The sequence below is a fragment of the Larimichthys crocea genome, chromosome XV, assembly GCF_000972845.2.
Source record: "Larimichthys crocea isolate SSNF chromosome XV, L_crocea_2.0, whole genome shotgun sequence".
Lineage (NCBI taxonomy): Eukaryota > Metazoa > Chordata > Actinopteri > Sciaenidae > Larimichthys > Larimichthys crocea.
In genome coordinates, this window is record NC_040025.1 from 14,386,861 (window position 1) to 14,408,925 (window position 22,065).

Below are 22,065 nucleotides of genomic sequence, written 5' to 3' on the forward strand. Positions count from 1 at the left end.
CTCTCTTGCATGACTTAATTTCCCTCTGCTCTAACCGTACATTGATAAGGAGTTAATACACACACTCTCTCCATGGGACAGATAAATGCTTGAATGTGCAAAAAGACAGGAACACACTCACTGTGGCACAGTGATACACATATTGTCAGTAGAAGATTAGGATTGTTACAGCAGTGAGCATGCCAGTCTGTGGGAGGCATGCACTGACAGCAGTAATCCCTTCTTATCCACAACTGAAGGGGATAAGGCCCCTGTCTCCTCTCATTTCAACTCACTCAGAGAACTGGAAAAAAATGGAAGCAATGGGAAATCATGGCAACCTGTTGCGTCTGTGCCATGTACATTTTTTTCAGCCTTTATTGAACAGGGAAAATCCACTGAGCATGTTTGCCCCTTTCCAGCAGCTGCCTGGAACATATTCAGGAAGCAGACAGCCGTCACTTTTCTCAACTACTGTGCATCTCTGATCCCTTATTTTGTTTCTGTGTAGCACAGCATACATAATAGCAGTGTTCAATCAATTGCAATGGTCCTCCAATCAATCCTCTGTGAAGTGGTGGCCTAAAGCTTTGATGAGTTGGCGGGTCACAAGCCTGTGGTTCAATACAGATAAATCTGGGTGGGCATTGAAAGAGCAGCACTTGCCACGATTGAGGATCTCTTGAGCAAGGGCCACTCCCTCATAACCACAACAGAGGCGCCCCTATCCCCCAGCTGCTCCGGTGGAGCTGCTTGGTGGCCAGCAGATCAGACAGTGGTTGGGCTTGGGCGGCTTTTGGGTGTGAATGTGTGTGGCTGTGTGGGTGTGAACAGGGCGTTTGTGACAAAGAGAACATTACAGTACTTCCTTGCTTAATTAAAGATAAAAAAAAAAAAAGTTTAGAATGTGCAGTTCAGATATATGATAGCTGTTGTCATAACAGAGAGGAGAATTTCAGAGGAGAACCAGAGACTACAGGTGGATGTGGCGTGGTGATGAGGCTGATTAAAGCTATGCTGTCAGATGCTGAAGTGGTGCATTTCACACACGAACGAAGCAGCTGCCCAACTGACTTGCAATTTTTTTTGTGTTTTTTTTTTTTTAATATCAATTTTATATTTCACAACATAACACAACCATGAAATGGTTGATGTAGGTATTGATTATTCTAAATCATTTTCATTTATTCCAAGGCTCATACTCATGCTCATATACTATACTCATATTTTAGATTAGTTTAGATTAAAATGTATTGTATTTATTACAGTTTAGCATCTAACCAGAAGTGCAACAAGCAGTGAAGTGCATACTTAAAAAATATTATTTATTTCTTCTTTGGTCCACTAACTTGCAGTTTTCCTATTCAACAAGTACATTTCGCCTATGTTGGTATGTGTGTTTTTGTGTGGGCATAGTTGTAGGTCAGAGCTACCATTAATTATTGATAGAAGAAATGTAGCGCATGTGCTGAAAGTGTTGCTAAGCAAGAGCTTCAGCATGCCAGAGACATCTGCGAGAGAGACAGATAGCAAGTGAGAAACGAAAAGATAGAGACTGAGAGATTGACAGTGACAGATTCATATGACCTATAGCTGAGTGTGTTTTCTACCTTCTAACGAAGAGAGACGAAGAAAGACGAAGAAAGTGAGAGCAGAGAAAATAGACACCAGCACCTGCTGTTAGAGACAAGAGACGAAGTCTTTACGAGAGCATCAAACAGGGACCAGCTTGAAGATCATAGAAAAGTTTTGTTTTTCTTTTTGCAAACTGAGGTTTTTTTTTTTTAGGATGTACTGTAGAGGACAACATAGCTAAAAGGAGTAAAAAGACGTAGAGCCTGGGATTGGTCAGACTCATCTGTGTATTTTATCTGAAGCTGTGGGGATTAGAAAGCGCTCAAGATGATGAGCCGCCAGGCTTATTTTTATCGGGTCCCTCCCCAGGAGCTTCACCGCCGGAACCAGCTCCAGGCTGATCCGACCAAGACCAGGGCTCTGCAGACTGTCATTGATATGAAGGTAGGACTTACAGTGGATCAATGAGAGCAATGAGAGACCTTTAGATAGATCGGTTCTAATGTTTGTTTGTTTTTTACTATTTATGACGCCAGCTCAAGAGAATGTGTTCACCAGTTTATCCTCAAACAGATTAAAGAACAGTGGGTTCAAACTGTGGTGTGAAGAAAATTCAAGTGTTATGTTGTGATCCTGTTTGAGCAGTGTGTCTGGTTTAGTCCGATCTCAGCTTCATACCAAAACAACTTTAATTATTGATGACCACAGCTGTAATGTGAGCAGTAGTAGATCTGGCTTGTCTGTAAATGCAGACACAAACATACATGCACAAGCAATCTAAACAATGTTATCTCATTGTTGCCTCATGTCTGTATGGCGGCCATGCCCAAGTAAAGGCCATTATTGGCCCACGCAGAGTTGAGCACTTATTCAATTTGTTTCAAATGTCACATATGGAAGCTTTCACTCTCATCTCAGCCCTTTTGAAGTCGTTTGAAGAGCTGTGAAAAATGCAGTTGACTCCACATGTGTCTGCGTGCACACCCACCCACGCACACATATTTAGTGTTCATTCAGCAAACGCTTGTTCCAAAAGTGGTACAGCAAAACCACAGTTATTTTTCACACATACTTTGTGATTTGTCTGCCTATTAACAGACTGCACATGTGCTAGCCCGGGATGCCCACACTGTTCTAAATGCATGAGAGAGGCCCAATTAAATCTGACTGCATTAATTGGAAAGGCAAAACAAACATTGCCAGAAGGATTAGACGTGTGAGGGGGAACAGTCTTCCTTTGAGATATGAGTGTGTAATGTCCATCACTGTTTGTTCCGGTGTCTCCATTGTTGCTCTGTCTTCCGTTTTGTGATTACAGACCACCAACCCCCCTTTCTGTTTTGATCCTGATGTTATCTGGCAGGTACAGTAATGAGTGCTCACCTCTTGATCCTTCTGTCAACTCAACATGGACTACAGACAGACAGGATTTGTGTTTTCATCAATCCCTATCATAAATCCTTCCTGTGTTGGAATGCTGCACCATACTGTACAGTAGTTCATATTTCAGAAGTTTTGAGGCCCGGCTTATCTCACATGTATTCCTATTGTACTGAATGTTGTTTTTGATATTACCATCCGTGTTTTCTTTTAGTTTATCTTGTTTCTCTTCCTCTGGGTGATGTTTTTTCTTTCTGTGCTCTGGAGCAGAAACAGATAGCAATCAGTTATTTAAGATAGAGTATAGCTTATTCTACATAAATCAACGTGGGGCAGTGGAAATGATTGAATAGCATACTCTGTGTGTGGGCATTTTTGTACTGTGTGAGTATGTGTATGATTTGGGTACGGTGGCCCACCTTGACCTTTTTTCTGGCTATACTGCACACTGAAAGTATACGTCCTTGCATACACTCTTTGTATATGTGTGATTTACTTACCTTCCTCTCTGCTCGCTCTATGTATGTTTGTGTGTCTAGGATGGTATATGCAGGACTGTGTACTATAGGCAGGGCTGATGTCAGAGGATGTAATAGAGGTCAGATGCTTACATGTTGCCTGTGGTTTGCACTGATGGCATCATGCAATCTGCTTCCATTTATTCAATTACCTTTTCTCTTTTCTTCCAAGGTTTAGCATTTAACGTATGTCTGAACCTATGCAGCTAAACAACCTCAGGAGCTGTCTGTGACAGACTCTTCCATTCCCTCATAGATACTGCAAAGGAAAACATCTTGGCTGCACACAACTCCCCGCCTAGATATGTTGTTTTACCAGTCTGAAATAGGGGTACACATCAATATAGATACACATAGAGGTCTTAAATTTATTTTTTAGCCAAATAATTTTCAAAGTGACCCCGGTAGATAATTAATAGGGTGAAGTGACCGGTATGCTACATTCTACTCACACTTTTTTGTGTCCAAATTCAGGAGGCTATAGCTGACACATATCAAAATGTTAAAAAAAAACTTGAAACAGTTCAGCTTATTCGATGAAGTTGATGTATTTGCATTATTCTTGACATTTTTGGGTTGTATCCAAGCTCTAGATCAAATCATTAGCTAAGTAAATGTAATGTAATGTAACATTTCAGAGCAAGAAATATATAGAGAGGTAAATCTAAACAATAGTGAGACAGGTATGCCCTTATTAAAGTCCAGAGCCTAATATCCAAAGTCAGATCCGTGCTGACTCTTTACATGCCTACTGTTGCTGGTGTAGGACACCAAGATCTCTTCCCTGGAGAGGAACATCAGAGACTTAGAGGACGAGGTCCAGATGTTAAAGACCACCGGCCTGCTGCACCCTGACGACAGACAAAATGAGCTCAAGCAGGTGGAGGTCTACAAGAGCCATTCTAAATTCATGAAGACAAAGGTAGAATGTCTCTGCTTGTCACCCGAGACGACTCCACAGTGCATGACCTGAGTAATGCATGTTTGCCTTAAAACACCAATTACAACTGCGTGAGAGCCTGTTTTGTGCATGTTGCATGTCTGCATTTCAAGCATTAGTGTGGAGAAATCTTAATGCCAAATTGCATGTTACAGTATGATGTGTTTGTTGGCTGCTCTGTTGAGGCTCTTAGCCTCTTTTGTTGCATGGATACCAAGAACTCCTACACTTATAAATGTTTTGCTATTTCATATTCAGAAAAAAAGATTCAAATTCTTTTAATCTTTTTGTGTTTTTCTTCCGAATAGTCTATGAAACGCCTGTGTGCCGTGCACCTACCTTACCTGTGTGATGACCAAGCATTGTGCTGCTCTCCTATCTGTGACGGCTGACTGTGCTGAGAGAGCACACTCATGCACTATCAGCTTACAGTGCACCGTGTCTGTTTACTGTCCTACCTTTAGCTGACAGGAAGACCTTTAGAAAGGCCTGACTAAGATTTCTCTATTCTAGGCTGTATACTGGTTTATTCATTGGGACACCAGCAGTGCTCAGACTGACATGCCCACATTTAACGGGCACATTAGGATATATACAGGAACCATGTTAAAAAATTTTGTTTCAGGTTTCACAGCGTAGCGCGCCATGTGAAAATGTTTGCCTTTGGTTCATTAATGGTGCTCTTTGTAAGACCCATTTGTCATTGCATCAGGGAAGTTCCTGATGCAATCATAAAAGAGATGTTTTTATGAATGGGGCTCTGACAGATGAATGTGAGCTTACAACGACAGAGGAAAGGACTCTCTCATGTCTCATCTTTCTGCCTTACACAGAAAGACACCCCGCACACGGATATGCACAGGCACACAGATTCATTCTATATCCTTGAAGTGTTTGGGGTCCTGGTCTTTCAGCAGTGGTGGTGACTGGTGTTGAGGTGAGGCAGTGATAAGAGAAACCAGCGAGGACAGCATCCCAGTCCTCTCTGGTTTCCCCTCTCTGCCCTTGATTTACTCAAACGCTAGAAGGCGGCTTTTGAGATCATGAAAATTTGTTCAAGTATGATAAGTGGGTATTAGAGCAGGTGAATTTATTTATCCAGATAATCATTTCTAGCAGAATTCCAACAAGTATAACATTGTGAAGCCTAGCTGTGTGGTTGAGGAGTGCAGAGTGTGGAGGAGTGTGGAGGAGCACATTGCCAGCTGGGAAACTTAAGACGGTCTCACAGTTGGCTGTATGCCATAGTTTAGTGGCATGCTGTCTCTCTTGTCTTTGTGTCTCTGTAGGAGCAGGCCTTATCCCCATGTGTGTCTTCCATCAGAACAGCTCCCACCTTCCTCCTCCCCACCCAACAGCCCTGGATCACAGAACAAGCAGAAGTATCATTAGTCTCCTCTTCCATGATTTCTTCCTTCTTTGAATTTCCTCACTCCTTATTTATATATATACTGTTCTATCACTTTATCATATCATTTTTTTTGTCCACCCCTTAACTACCTCTGACTTCTTTTTCCTCCACGTCTTACTATCCTTACCAGTCTCACCTCTCCGATCATGTCTCACAGTCCGTTTTTGATACCAACTCACCTTTTGGCCCCCTGCCTCCCATTATTCTCTCCCCCTTCTCCCAGCTCTCTTGGGCTACTTATTCCTATGAGTAAGGGTTGATTGACCAAACTCTGGTCCAGTCAGAATACCCCTGTTATGAGGTGAACCCTGCTCAGGCAATTAGAGAAATCTCTCTTTCGAAACAGCTTTGTGCATTTTTGGCACCAGTAGACAGATGATAATCTTCTGCACATAGCTAGCCTCAGCACAGAGACCTCCCTCTGTTAGTGCATTTGATTTCCTTTGTGGCTTTCTATCCTGTTCTGTATGACCTTCCTTAAAGCAATCTGTAATCTGTCAGCTATGTGAGTGTAATATTGTTAACTGTCTCTGGCTGTATTTATTTGTCACCCCTTGGCTGTTTGGTTTGGTTTGTCTGTAGAGCAGACAGTAATCCTGGGACTCCCTTGAGTGAGGACCGATAATGTAGAGCTGGGTGATAATTTAATATTGTGGTATATCGTCTCTCCAAATAAGTAGATCATGACACCATATATATATATCTATATATATATAATAATATAAGATATATATATATATATATATATATATATATATATATAATATATATTATATATATAGATATATATTATATATCACAGTTTATTTTCATTTCTGAATTATAAGATATGTTCAGTTTTACCACAATGTGTCACAGCATGATGACAGCAGATTTTTCAGGAGTTTTATTCACGTAAAACAATTTCACTAAATAGAGTGAAAAAATGTGATTTTAAATTATGAGATTGCTACCACGTTAATAATTATGTCCTTATTGCCCAACTCTATATTCAACAGCATGTTTAAGGCTCTTTCTGCATTCAAAGGAATGTGTCCTTTCAAAACACTTAATTGTTCTGAAAGTTCTGCTCATTGAGAACATAATGTGGGGGAAAATGGTCTTACTCAGTAATTTAAAAGGCAACACACACATTGGTGTGTTTTTGTAGGAAGTGTGCATGCGGTTTGCCTGTTTGTGTTTAATTGAGAAAAAAAAAAGCAATTTTCTTCTCACTTTGAAAGATTTGTTAATAAAATACACCAAGATGACAAGTTTTTAGATCAAATTTCTGCTTGTGTTTCTGTGCTTGTCAGATAGAGCAGCTGAAGCAGGAGATGAACAGGAAGGAGTCAGACATGCAGGCCCTGCAGACCAAACTAGAGACACTGACCAATCAGAACTCCGACTGCAAGCAACACATCGAGGTGCTAAAGGAGTCGCTCAACGCCAAGGAGCAACGCGCCAATACGTTGCAGACAGAGGTCAGTACACACAAACACACACATGCACACAGGAATCCAAAATACACGGACACACACAAGTACACCCGCCCACAGGGATGCAAAGATGATTCACATAGTCCCAGATGGATGATGCTGTTTGAAAGTGAAGACGTCTGTTCTGATCCCTACTACATTATTAGTAGGAAGGGCTTAAATATGTTTTGAATGTTTTTAGCTTTCTGTGGTATTACAGGAATTAATAAGTAATTCAATTTTTTTGTGTGTATGTTTCCTATTATACTCCAGCTTGCTTTTTTGTTGTTTAGAAAAAATACTGTTTTCCTAACACACATTACAGTGACGAGGATCAATGTGTGCTGATCTTGGGAAAACAGCCTTTATGTACAGCTTTTATGAACTTTATGCATGCACAGATACATGCGCAAGGACCTCAGATATAATTAATCTGTTCTCAGATACAAATTTAGAGATTTGAAAGAAACTGTGCAAGTATGCGTAATCCTGTCTTTTTCAGCCTTGGTTTCCTTCTCTTTTTGTTTCTCTACTGGGTGTTGAGGTGGGTGGAAAAACCGTCTATGCGTGTGGCTCCTTTAGTCCACCGATGGGCATGTACGTGTGGGCGGGTCAGTCAGTCAGAAGGCTGGAGAAATCTGGCAGCTTTTTTCTGCTTCATCTTTGAAGTTTCCAAAGTCTGCAGTTGTAATGATTTTATCACTGCTGTTAGGGATGGAGGTGGGTTGTATGCAGAGAGATGGAGGTGTGCATGTGTGAGGGGTTGGTTGGGGAGGGCGGGGGAGCATTTAGCATTTTTCTCCATCACTCTCTAGACTTGGAACTGATACTTTAGATCTCTTTGTGTTAGGCAGTTGAGAGCAGCCTGCTAACTATGTCCACTCATCATTACAGGAAACAATTTGGGCCAAAATTAGGCCTAATTGTCCATACATGTGCAAGGAATTTTGGCCCTCGCGGTTAGCTGAATACATCATACTTAAAGGAATTGGTTTTCAGTGGGTGGTTTTGTGTGTGTGTGTGTAGATGTTTTTGTTTGTGTGTCTACCTACTGAAATTCCATGTCAACTGACTTGCTGAAACCACTGAAGGCTATCTAATGTTTTCAAACCACATTTATATGGAGCTGAAGTCAGCTATTAGCCACGATGCACTGTAACAGAGATGGTTACAGTGAATAGACAAATGGCAGCCATGCAGCCAATATTAGTTTTAAAGCACAAACTGTCTAAAGTTAATGGGCAACACATTACATTACATTATGTGGAAGTTTGTGCGTGTGTGTGTGTATGTACAAGGTTCAGCCTGACTGTTAATATGACACAGATACACAGTATGCATGTTTATGCATTAAGGTGTGGGCGCATCACACGGGAATGATCTATAATTGACCATAATGCTCCTGACACTGGGCAAATCGCTGTGCTCTGTAGCCTGACTTCTTCTACATTTCTCATAGGCTACTGCACCAGGCTGTAATCAGATCCAACCGTCTTCATCACCTCACAAACACGCACGCACGCACACACACACACGCACAGACACACACAAAAACACATACGCTGTCAGTGCTGATTGCTGGACTCTCATCTCCGGTCTTGAGTAGTTTTTTCCTGCTATTGAAGTGGCATTTTCCCCCGCTTAGGAGAGGCTAGGGTTTCCGAGACTAAGTGGGCAAACCAGAGGATGAGTACAGATACTGAGTGTGCTTGTGCCAGCCATGACCCTGCATTCCTTTCCTGTCTGTCAATCATTTGGCTTCGAAGCGCAACCATTCTCACAGGATCTCCCTTCTCACCTCATTCCTTCCATCCACTCATATTATTACTTCATCTCATTCAGCAGTTTCTACATCTCATTTGCACCTCAAATTTCATAGTACTAGGACTACTGGCCCATCATACCCGTCCCTGTGTATGTATGTACCAGGTACAGTAGTCCACTCCCCTAGAGACAGACTGATGGTTCCCAGAACTGAGGAGCAGCTTCATCTCACAGACACTTGTCTCTAAATGCAATTCACATCAGGATGGGACTTAGAAGGCACCAGTCTCAGAACAGAGCAGGCACTGTGAGCGAAGGAAAAAGAGAAAATGGAAGTGTATTTATTTGTCAGTCAAAGTTAAGGACAGCTTCTAAATGGGCGTGATCGAATACGTCTCCAGATAACTGGAAAATGTGGAAAATAATGAGTGTGCGTTTGTGTGTGAGCCTTGAGTTGACTGTTCATGTCTGTGGAAACTTAACCCATTAATACAGTATGTGTATGTGTCTGTCTTGCCCTGATCAGGACAATGCAGGGCTGTAACTATACTCCAGCAGATCAGGTAACTTATCAGAGACCTTCCTGCATATTTAACCAGCCAGCAACAAAGGAACAGGCCACAACCCCAGTGGAAAAGAGGACTTGCAAGTGTTTTGACTTTGTTTAGTTTTCTTTGAGAACATACGGTTGTTTTAAATATTAACATTGCATCAAAAAAGGTCAAATCATACTGTATTCAGATGTGTGGACCTTTCATTCATCTGTTCCTAGTCACACTGTGAGGTCCCTGTGATGGCATGTTAAGATGCATATCCAGTTAGGTTTATTTACTGTTCATGGGTAAAACAGATTTTATTTGCTAGAGTGTTTTCTGATCTGATTTGAGATTCCAGAACATTCCTCCAGATTCAGTTTTTTATTATTTTATTAAGTCAAGACAAAGGTTGCATGGTAAGGAGTACCAATAAAAAAATACAATGGATTAACGACAAAACAATGGCGCCTGGCTGGAATTAAGTGGGACAGAAATTTATTCAAATATAGATGGATGGCTTAAATATTACTTTGGCAAGTTATTTTCCCTATTGTGCTTACATTCTTACACTGAAACAAAATACTTGTCTCTCAGATGGTTCTCATTGCAAAAGCTGCAGATCCTCTGAAACCTATTTAGGCTTTTATATATTCCTGTGACCTTGGAAATGTTGCCGTTGCTGACCCTAAAGTTACAAATTACCTCTCTATAATTTTGTTTTACATACAATAGGTAACTTTCAAGAAACAGAGATGAGACAAACCATTATATCTCCGGCAGATATACAAGTGAAGCAAATAGTCTTATTATACCTGACTGAGTTAATTGTCTCTATCTTCTAGCAACCTGCACCAGAAGCCAACTCTCTTGTATCAATGATTTAACCCAACCTGCTTAACCGAAATTTCTAATTTAATGCCTAATATGGACAACAATCATTCATGTAGGTCTGTGCTGTGGTGTGTGTTGTAAAGCCACAATATCAGTTCAAGTCATTGCATTACAATAACTAGCATAAAACTTTGAAACTATATGCAAAACTGTTTTAGACACAAAGAGTTAAAGAGTTTTCATTAGTGAAATTTAGGCATGCTTAATCATCACAGATCGTTAATGCAGTGCATGATTATTGTAATTTAGCAATGAAGAATGTTTACCTGCTTGTGATATCTGCGTTGGATGCTGCTCCTCAACTTTCAGCAAAATAAGGCCATTGTGTGCTGTGGCTTCTTTTATAGTAATTAAATCCTCAGGGGTCACATAATCTGATTTTTAACTTTCAGTTTTTTATGCAACAAATCATTTCGTGATTAATGTCTTTGGCAGATATTAGTTAAGGTTTTCACTTTGTGAAGTTTGATATGCTTTGATTTACATACTCATCACTTGAGGCGAGCATTTTGCAGGTGGCCACTTACACAGGGGAAATCCAGACCTGCTGTGGGTTCAAGGACTTAAGTCAAAGTCTGAATCAGACACATAAATAACACAGTAATATAACATTTGATAGTGTGTTCCTCGCTAAATGCCAACAGAAGTGTTAGTAGCAACACGCCTGTAATGCACATTTTGCGATGTGGCAACATGTCTGTGTTTACAGAGAACAGTCTGTGGTATTTCAGTTTAACTTTCTCAGATGTGACCTCAAATATCTTGTGTTCACTTTCATCACCAGCATTCGCAGGGTGTCTGCCAGAAGACCTCCACTGAGTTTTGATTTTGAGGTTGAGGTATAATGGCTTGAAGAAGATATAAATGACTCAAAAATGACTTGCTAACATTAACCATAGTGACGATGATGAATAGGGAAAACAAGAGGAAAATAAAAAAGAATCTGGAGCAGCAGAGGGAAAGAATCAAGGATAGATGGAGCGACAGGAAGAAGTAAGAAGTGAGAGAATAGAGTTGCTTGATGGATGTCGAGCACTGTGGGCTTTTGTCAGTGAATGATGCGATGGTACGGTGTGTTGTGGTCCCTGCTGGACTATTTTTGTTGATCTTTCCTTGTTCTCTTTGCTGATTGATGGTTCATGTAGGTAGTGAGGCAGAGAAAAGATGTGGTCTCAACCTGGTTACACTCCGCCCTGTACTCTCCCCCTGCTGTGTTCTCACTCTCTGTCTTTCTTTCTGCCTCATTCCCTCTCGCTCCCACTGTCCATATTTTCTCTTCCCTCATACTATCTGACTCCATCTGTCTCCCCCCTCATTTTCTCGCCTAATTCTCCTGCTCCTCTGTCCATTTTCATTGAACCACTGCAAGAAAGATTGTATAACAAATTTAACATAATGAATGTACTAACAGGGCGGTGGAGGTGGTTGAGCTAGTGGAAAAATTCCTGTTTCAGGCTGACCACTAATTATCAACTTCGCATTTAAACCATGGGCATGTTGTAATGAGTTCCGACCGTTGCAGACCAGTTATGACATGACCTCATCTGAACTTGACTGACCACGGTCACCACTCTCAGACCCAACAGCATGGTCCTGGGTTCCTGGGGTGGTGCGGTTTGGGATGCAGTACGAGTAGCAAAGCATCGCGGCCCCCCAGAACAAACATGGCACCGTCCAAAATAAAGCCCCCGCGAGTTCTTCAGAGGCCATGTGGAAAAGCCATAAACTGGAGTTATAGGGGTCACAATGGGGATGAGATATTTAATGGTTTACACAGGGAACGAGGTAAATATGTGCACTACTGCAGGAGCTGACAAACACACTTATGCATATGCACAGTGTTGTTCAAATTCGCATACTTTAGTACAAATGATGGACATTTGAGGTAAATTTCATTTGTGTGATGATTTATCTCACATGAATGTCTTTGGGAAGTGTGCATGTGTATGCTCTCTTGACGTTTTTTTCTATGTTTTTTTGCATTTTGAAACTAAACAAAAACACATAAACACAGAGAGTAATGAGTGCTTTGCTTGGTCTGCTGTCAGTCAGCAGCTGGTTAACCAGTAGGCAATGAAGTGCTGATCGAGACCGCCAGAGACAATACTGTCCTTTCTTTTTGTTCTGACCTCCTCTCTCCTCAGGGTTACACTGCTTTGCTCAGACCACTTAACCTCTAAATTCATACACACATATAAACACACACACACACACAAAGATACCCACACAAACATGCAGTGCCACAAGGAAACACTCCTACTTACAAAAAGTTCAATCTTTGTAAATTGTGGGTCTCTCAATATTATTGAATCAGAAGAAGCAGACATAAAGTGTGGGCTGTATTGAGGCGAGTCTCCTTTCCTCCTTTTTGGGAACAGTAATGTGTTTTTCTTTTTTCTTTCATATTTTTGGGGCTCCCGTCCAGTAAATCTTATTTGAAATTAAACCATGTCCGCGAGGTTCAAGTACTGCCTTTCAGCTTTAACGGTCCAGCGTGTGCGATTAAAGAGGATCTGTTGGCAGAATATGAGAGCAATGGAATATAATATTCGTATGTATGTTTTCATTAGAGTATAAGAATTGCTGTGTTTTTATTACCTTAGAATGAGCCTTTTTTCATATCTACAGTGGGAGCAGGTCCTCTTCTACGGAGTCTGCCACGTTGCTACAGTAGCCCAGAACAGGACAAACCAAACACTGGCTCGAGACAGGGCCTTTCATTCTTTTTATTTTACTGCCGCCATAGTTTCCCCTTCCCTCTATGATGGAGACGGTGAGGTGAGGGGTATTCTATTGGTTGCAATCTACAATCCCACAAATAGATGTCATAAATCCTACACTCTGGACCTACAGTATAAGGTTGTTTCGGAGCTCATTTTACCCTTGGGGCTGCTTCTACACAGTTAAGTGGATGTTCACCTCCTCATTAAAACTAACTACAGTTCTTTGCATTTAGTGTTAGCAGGTCTATGAGGAAAAAGGCTTCTCCTTCAGATGATTACGTAAACCATGCCAGGGCTTCAAGTAAACTTAATTTAAAAGATAAAGAATGATTATTCTTTAGTGTCAGAGGATCACACACAAATGTAGTGCACAAATGTTTACTGCAGTCAGAGTCTACAGAGAGTCGATTCTAATCTATTCCTTCTGAACAACCACAGTAAATATTTTGATGGTTTAAAAATGTGATGTTTGTGCATTTGTGTAGAAAAATCAGCTCCTTTACTACTTACACCAGTGTGACTAGATTCTAGCAGTTTGATTGACATACATGCCAAGCCAGCTTATGCATGTGTTTGTACAAGCACAACTTCCCCAGTTTTATAACTTGAGTCATATAATGTAGGAACAATTTAAATGCTCAAATAATGATACCGAAGTCACTTCACAGTGTGCACGGACTGTGCCTCGTGTTCTTTTTTCTGTCGTTATCTTTTGCATTCCCTGTTGCTCTTTCCAAATGTGATTCTCCGTGTTAATGCAAAACAGAGGAAACTAGCCACGTTGAAGGTATTAATGACAGCATTTGAGGAGCTATATGTGAAAGCATTTTGGATTGACATTCTGGACTGACTGAAAAATCATAGATAAATGTGAGGGTGTAACTGTCTTAGAGTAATATTAGCTTGTCATTCAAGTGTAACGCTGTCAATTCTACTACAACGTAATGGTAAGATTGATGGTTCATTAGCACAAGGTTCACTTGCTGGGAATGTTCTGGAGCAACATTTTAGCAACATCTGCAGCAGCAGATGAGAAAGCTTGCTCAGTTGTAGAGGAGATGGTTCACATGTGACATGTGAACATATTCAGCATCAGGCTTACATTTGAATTCATTCAAATTAACATCATAGTTCTCATTTGTTCAAAGTTGTTGTTTATTTTTTAGTGCGAACCCTTGTGTTTTCTGTACAAGATCAGATGGAAGGAACTATTGTTGATCAAGCAGAAATCAAGCTAATTTCAAGCACCTACTGTACACCGCAGACCTGTGATCACTCTGCACATGTTTACCAGAGTGACTGTTCAGTGTGGTTTGACAGGAAATGGATTCCCTGGAAACAGGATGTAGCAACTGGCGTGCGGCGCTGGAAATGATCAGGAAAAATAATCAAAGAAGGAGCAAGTGTTAATGAGGGGGAACGCCTGCAGCGTCTCTTCCTTTATATGTGCATGTGCATGTTGTGTACGTGTATCTTGTGTGTGTGTGTGTGTGTGTGTGTGTGTGTCCATCTCTGTTGGCTGAGGTAATGATGATGGATGAAGGGCAAAAGAGGGACTGAAGCAGCTGTGCATAGTGAGGGTTAGTGTGATGGTACTCGGTGTGAGTCCCCTCCATTTTCTGTGTCATATATCCATCGCCTGGTACAATACCAAAAGGCATGATTGACTTTTATGCCTTGGCAGAAAGCATTCATTCATTCTGTTGACAAAGATCCTTTTGTTAGTGGATCCTGGGAGTTGGGTGTAAGTCTGTGTATGCATCTTTGTCTTTTTTTTTTCTTTTTTTTTTTTTTACATCTGCACTTTACTCTGTAGCCTGTGGGCAGACAGCTGTGTTGCCACGGTTTGATCCACAGATGTCAGAGTGTACAATGAGACTGTGCCCCACTCTCAACCTCGCCACAGCCCCTGCTGTGAGGCAGTTTACATCCGCTTATTATCCCGAGTCAGCCCGAAGGGTGATCCTTCCATTATACGATTCCTGATCAGAGCTCTGACTGTTGCTTTATCCCTGGCTTTGATGATACACCTCAAATGACACCCGACAGGGAACGTCCCTCATTTCCGTACAGATCAGCCCCGGTGTTGTCATGTCTGGTGTGGCCAGCTGAGGTGGAGAGGAAGTCTACTGTGTGTGCATGTACTTGTATAAACAGTGTGTGTGTATGTGTGTGTGCAGGGTCATCAAGAAGCTCAGCCCTCGTTCATAGTTGCTCTGTGTCTTCGTTCTTTATTTGACTTTGCAACCTCCCCTTGCACCTGTGTGTGTGTGCACACACACATAGACATGCCAACATGCATGAAGGCACTCATATGAAAAAAAAAAAATCCACTACTTCTGGCTGTCTAACCTCACAACCTTCGACAGTGACCTCCTGACATCTATTGGAAGTTTCTATTGCCTCATCAGGAAACTATGGATCATTAAACGCCACTCCTTCTCACATCTGTGTGAGTAAAAGATACCCACAGTCAGGTGCTTATACACCATCTGTGTGAGGCAGTACAGTGTATATACTGTAAACATATGTATTTTACAAGATGGATTGGCCTTTTTTTTTTTTTTTTTCACCTTTCGCCAATCTGTAATAACACAGACATTAGTCAGAGTCAAAGCAAAACTAACAGCAATTGGCTGTTTGAACCCAGCAGTCCACATTTGTTCTTTTTCTTCTTCATCAAACGAGCGTGTTTTGGTTTCTCTTTCATGCATATGTTTCAATAAAAAAAGAGATATTTGATTGATTATAGCTGATATGGGAGACTCTCTGGTGGTCTAACATCATCTTGAAATGAAATATCCTTCCTTCTTTTAGTGATATAATCCAGACTTGGCCACATTAATGGCTATACAAACATGAATTAGTCGAATATTATTTCATAAATTTTGATGATTCATTTCACAGCACAGGCCTTTAAATAAATTAAGTCTAATGGCTGCCCTCTGCTGTATTTATACAGGCTAGCTGGACGTCATACAGCCAGAGAAAAGAATCGCTCACACAGCTGTGTGTAGTGCACCGCAGCAGCCCGAGCAGACCTGAGTTCAGACGTTACATACACTCCACCAGACCCACTCTTGGGAGTTAACAGCTTTTATGGCGGTGTTGTCAGCTGCATTGACATTAAAACCTATTCTTTGAACAGAAACAGAAAACTGAGTAAAGCTCATGGTGAGTGTAAATGTAAATGCATGTGTGAGGGTCAGAGTGAGAGATAGGGAGATCATGTTAGCAATGTTTTTTTTCTGATTAACCCATGACTCTCCTTGTATGCAAGTGGACAAGGGAGGGCGCAACTGTTAGTATGCGTGAATGCAAGTATTGGGCCGTCCCTTGGCCTTTTTCTGTGGTCTCCCCATCATCTCTGGTTCTGCTGTTTTGACTGTGGTCTACTCATATGGTCCTCGTGTTGTTTATTGCGGCTCAGAGCCGATGCTGGGCCTGATACCTTTGCAGATTCTCCTGCCAGAAAAACTTTTATGATGAAATGTGAGGCAGGAAAAAGGGAGGTGAGGACAAACAGAGAAGCTGTTTTCTTAAAGCCTCTGTTTTACTTTGCTAACCAGTGTCCAGAATCCACATTTGGCTGTCATTGCAAGTATGAAAAAGACAAAGTCAAGGAGAATGAGTTTGTGTTAATGAACATGTGTGCATGGTTGCGTGTTTAATTGCAGGTACATACATGCATGCATGTGGAAAGCCGTTGAATACATGCATGTGTGCAGAACAGTTTGTGATAGTATTTGTTTAAAGAAATTCCAGAGAATTAATAGTTTTGCAACCACAGAATCTTGAAAACATATCAAGGTCGTTTTTTAAATGATATGGTGCTGAGTGAAGGGCTGGAAAGCTTAAGGAGGTTTGGGCGGAAGATGTGGTGATACAGTATAGATGTGTTTTTAATTCATCTTATCTATGGAACACTCCAATCTCCAATTTTCCCATTGGATTTGAACTGAATCCCCTCCATGTCTTCCCCCTTACCTTTTATTTTCTTTCATATACTTAATAAAACAAAATACGTAGAAACGAGAAGGTAGCCCAAAGTTCTGCCTTCCATGTTATCGCTCTCACATGGAAACACAAATCCACACAGACAAAACATGCACAAACAAATAAAGTCATCGCTGGAAAATGTGGGCCTTTCCCAAAGACAGCCTGGCTTGAGGACTTGAGGGATTTCTCACACCGACACATCACTTTGTCTCACCACAGGACCCGCACCTTTAAACGGCAATAGGAAAACTCCTGGAGAGTTTGGAGCATGGCTGGAGGGATGGGGTGTTGAAAGAGAGGTAGTAGTGGCAGGGTGAGGGAGGGAGGTGTATTCTTGAGAAGAATGGGACTACAGGGAAAAGAAAATTGGAGAGGAAATTGAAGGAGAACAAGAGAGGTTAATCACCTTGACTTGTTAGCTGTCTATCATCTCAGTGTGTATGCCAGCTGATAAAGCCATGCAGTCTTTCCTGTAACAAATCTGCTGATGGAGTAATAATTTTAGACAGTGGAGGAGCAGCGTGTCAGTGGTGTTAATATTCTCAAGCTCGATAATATGTTAAGAATTCCCATCAGCTTTATCCACCTTTCACTCTTTAATTTACCTCTCTCCTGCTTTCACCCATACTCCTCCATCCTTTCATCCCTCCTCATCTGTCCATCGCTCCCTCCTTGTTTTTCATGTACTGTGCCTGGCAGCGGTGAGTGCTTTAAGAGGGTATTAGCAGGGCGTCTGTACTGTACTATCACAGCTTAGTGGGCCAGTGCAGGTGAGACAGCAGGGATTTCCTGTTAGGCCTCTGCTACATTCTTGCTAAATTGCTCCATGCCAGGTGGGGTTGGAAAGGAGGGGGAGGTCTCTCTCTCTCTCTCTCTCCCCCCCTTATTCTGTCTCACACACACAATTACAAACACACATGCACGCACACTCATGCAGCAGCACATGGGCATCAGCACACTACATACAAAGGATTAGTGGTGTCACTAGTGTGTGTGTGTTTATGTGAGTTTGTGTGCCAGTGTGGAGTGGGGAGGACAGAGCAGGGCTCAGTATTAGACTCTGGTTGTCTGCCAGAGGAGCAATATGAGATAAATACTTCACCATCTTACACCTGGGGGTCCTGGCCTGCTTCTAATGCTCCTGCTTGAGAGGAGCCCTCTGTGTGTCTGCGGCCTGTACTCTCATTTTACACAGGCACACACACACACACACACAACCACACACACACACACACACACACACACACACACACACACACAAACACAGGCAAGTAAGAATCAGCGTTAATTTTGGGTGCTATTTTAGATTTAGTCTTAGTCATTAGATGAAAATGCAGGCACATTTTTGTCTTAATAGTTTTAGTAATTAATTAAGTAAGTAAGTACATTTTGCTCCCTTTTTAGTCAAAAACAGGTATGACATGGTGAGAAACATTTCACTTTTTTTCACACTTTGATTTGTGTAATAGTGATGCAGGGGGTCAACCCACAACCCGCAGGCACCATGGGTCAGGGGGGGACAGAAACGTTACGTGCAGTAGTCCACCTTTCACTGTCTCTCAAACACACACATAAGCTGGTGAGAGTGGTGCTATGGATTCAAGCAAAAAGTGCATCCAGTGAACACATAGGATCGAGTGCTTGTCTTTAATGAAGGGTTCCTCGTTTTACTGCTACTCAACAGTAATGAACCCCGTTTAGAACAATTTGTCTATTTATTTACCCTAAATCTTCCCACTGCTGTGGGAGAAAGAGAAAGCTCTGGACAGCTCCCCGGATGCTCCCAGCAGCAGGATCAGGAAAATGCAAGTTCCCAGGTCTTGTTTACTAAGAGAAAAATATGATTTTTTTAAAATGTCCGATAGCCCACCATTTACATTTTATTAACAATATTTGTGTTATTTTCCATTTGTATAATTATTAGTGAGACATTATTGTGTGTTATTATGTGGTCTGACACACTAACAACAAGTGAAAGAGGTATTCAGTTAACGTAAGTAAAAGTTGCAATAAAACAATGTACACATACTCCACAAAAGACTTAATTTAAGTTAAATTACATGTACATACTGTACATGTAGGGTGTGTCACAAATAGAAATATGTCAGTCAACTTCAGGGGTGCTGGAAAGTGTCATTTTAATTAATGGACAGAACCATGCAGGCTGGCTGTTCCCTGTATTAACTCTTAGAAAGAAAGGGAATCATTTGTAGGAAGCATTTTAATGTTTCTGCTAGTTTAAACTGCTTTATATAATATAACAGTGCATCATGACAGATGTTGAAATTCTCAATATTCTATGTAACTATAACTAAATATAAGTAAATATGAGTAAAAAGTTTCAAACTGATGTAATTACTTAAGTAAAGCCCAAGCACCTCAGAATTGTACTTCAAGGTACAGCACTTGAGTAAAACTACTCAGATTACTACTCCCTCCCTTTATGGATGATCCTTGATTGCCCTGTGAAATAGTTGAGAGATGAGCTGGAGAACACAACAGAACCTGTGCTTTAAGTGTTTTCAAACCATCCCCTCTGTGTCCAGGTAACGCTTGTTAAACCGGCTGTTAACAAGCCCCCCTTACTGCTTTCGCTTATCAACAGTGTGTGTGTGTGTGTGTCTTGATTTCACATAAAACACACTTAAAATTAAGTTCAAATGGGTTCACTCATTGCGCCATGGCAAAAAGTGCTGGAAATGTAATCAGGTGTTGAAGAGGAGCAGAGGAGCACATAGTCTGTTCATGACAGCCAGCTAATACTGTGTGCATATGCATATGTGTGTGTGTCACTGTAGACAGTGCAGCAGGACACTGATATATGTCCAGTAAGAAGTCCTGGATTGGGCTCAGATATCACTCATCTCATTGCACACAGCCAGATACAGTGGATTTTAATGTGTGAGTGGGAAGCGTGTGAGCAGTCTGATCTATGGCAGGGCTGGCCCAATCATAAAGAACTCTCAATAACAAATGATGGGACAAACTCCAGGCCATTTCTCTCTCTCACACACTTTTACTGCATCAATCCACAGTGGTTCGTATTATGGACAGTAGGTCAAAGTGAAATTTTACTACATCCCAATGTCAACAAGTAAATGTGTTGAGACATGTCAGTTCCAGTACTGAATAATAACATATGGGCCACCTGACAAAAATCTGGTTTAAGCTTGCAGAACCTTTTTTGCCCATTTTTTTTGTGTGTTTTTACAAGTGTAGCTGTTTTTTTGTGTCTTTGCCTGTCTGTCAGTCTGGTCTGTTTCCATCTCAAACTGCTTGTTACAGATTACATTAAACCTATATGCCTCCATGTCCATCTGCCTGTTCTGCTAAACTCTGTAAATTTTGAATTTATATATATTTAATGTACTATATGTTGGTCTAACTCCCTATTGGTCTGTCTGTGCATGTTTCTGTCTGCCTTCTACTTATCAGCACGTAACTTCTTGTCTTGGTCTTTTCTAGGTAGATGCTTTGCGGGTACGCCTTGAAGAGAAGGAGCAATTCCTGACCAAGAAAACCAAACAGATGCAGGACCTGTCGGATGAAAAGAGCACACTGGCAGGGGAGATTAGAGACATGAAGGACATGCTGGATGTCAAGGAGAGGAAAGTTAATATCCTGCAGAAAAAGGTAATTAGAGTCCAGCTCGTTACAGCATCATCACACAGTAGTGTAGCCTGACTTTTCAAACAAATTCTTGCAGGTTAGTTCAGCCTGCCAGATGTGACAAGACCTTCTAAAGAGGCCATGCATTTCACCGGTTCACAAAGCAGAACACTATTTTTATATAAACGCTGGATAAAATGACTGTGTATAAGTAAAGGGGACCTCTTGTGACAAACCCACAAAGAATTATTACCCAACTCTGCAGTTCCTGTCAAATCGACAGGGTCCTTTTATGTCTTTCAGCTAATTGTTGTGGTTTAAAGTGCTGCCACATTAGTGTTTTAGTACAGTGTCACCACTCTCATCAGCCCATGTCCACCTGCAGCAGGCAGCTGTTTTCAGGTAAAACCACTGAACACTACTTGCTCAGCACCAAATGGCAGACATACAAAGTTAGCATCTAGCTGGTGAACATAATAAAAAGCCAGATGTGTTCAGCAGGAGACTGGTGGAGACCAGAAACTGAGCTAAAAAACAGAGAGTGAATAGTGGACATCAGACGGGTAGACACGTGGTTCAAAAATGAACGATCATGTTGCTCTATGTCTGCTGGCTGTGTAAATATACATGTTATTACCAGCATGTAAACCATATCGACTTTATAAGGTGATAACATAGTTAGGGTTATACTCAGCAAAGAAAAAAATTCTTTCAATGACGGTAAATGATTTCTCTTCCATTCTATATCTGCCAGGAAAAACTCACTATTAAATCACTTTTATAGGGAAACAAAGAAGTACAGATATTTGATCAATGGCAGGTTTATTGACTGTCACCGCACCAGGTAATATTCCCTGATTAATCAGCCATATTGAAAATGAATTCCCTATTCTGGTTCTGGCCTCATGATCACATTTCTGGCATTGTGAATGGACATACCGTGTTTGTTATTTGAATCACTGAATAATCACTGTTACATATGGTGAACACAGATACTTTCACACATAAATGTGTACTGTGCAGTGGATGAGACAGATCAGTGAAAGCTTATTTCTGGTCCCAGAGAAGCACACACATTTTTCTATACACACCTGCTTTCTCTCTCTCACACACAAGCGCGCACACACACACACTTGCATGGTATGTCTCTGAGGCTTTAATGACTTTTATAAGGTTAGCTATTTAGGCAGGGCCTGTGGCCTCCTGTGGTGCGCATGTTGGCAATTCCTCCATAGACCAATTACACACACATAAAGGTCCCTCTCGACTTCCTTGTTTCCTCT

The 22,065-nt window shown here is 41.3% G+C and overlaps 1 protein-coding gene across 1 annotated transcript in view; it reads left to right on the top strand.

The window, feature by feature from the left end:
- Positions 1 to 22,065, top strand: part of LOC104933184 (ERC protein 2-like) — a 156,292-nt gene that overhangs the window by 12,254 nt on the left and 121,973 nt on the right. Inside the window, exons 4-7 of the mRNA XM_027288591.1 lie at positions 1,924 to 1,998; positions 4,219 to 4,374; positions 7,099 to 7,266; positions 20,639 to 20,806. Coding sequence (XP_027144392.1) covers positions 1,924 to 1,998; positions 4,219 to 4,374; positions 7,099 to 7,266; positions 20,639 to 20,806 — 567 coding nt within the window. The remainder of the gene's footprint in view (positions 1 to 1,923; positions 1,999 to 4,218; positions 4,375 to 7,098; positions 7,267 to 20,638; positions 20,807 to 22,065) is intronic.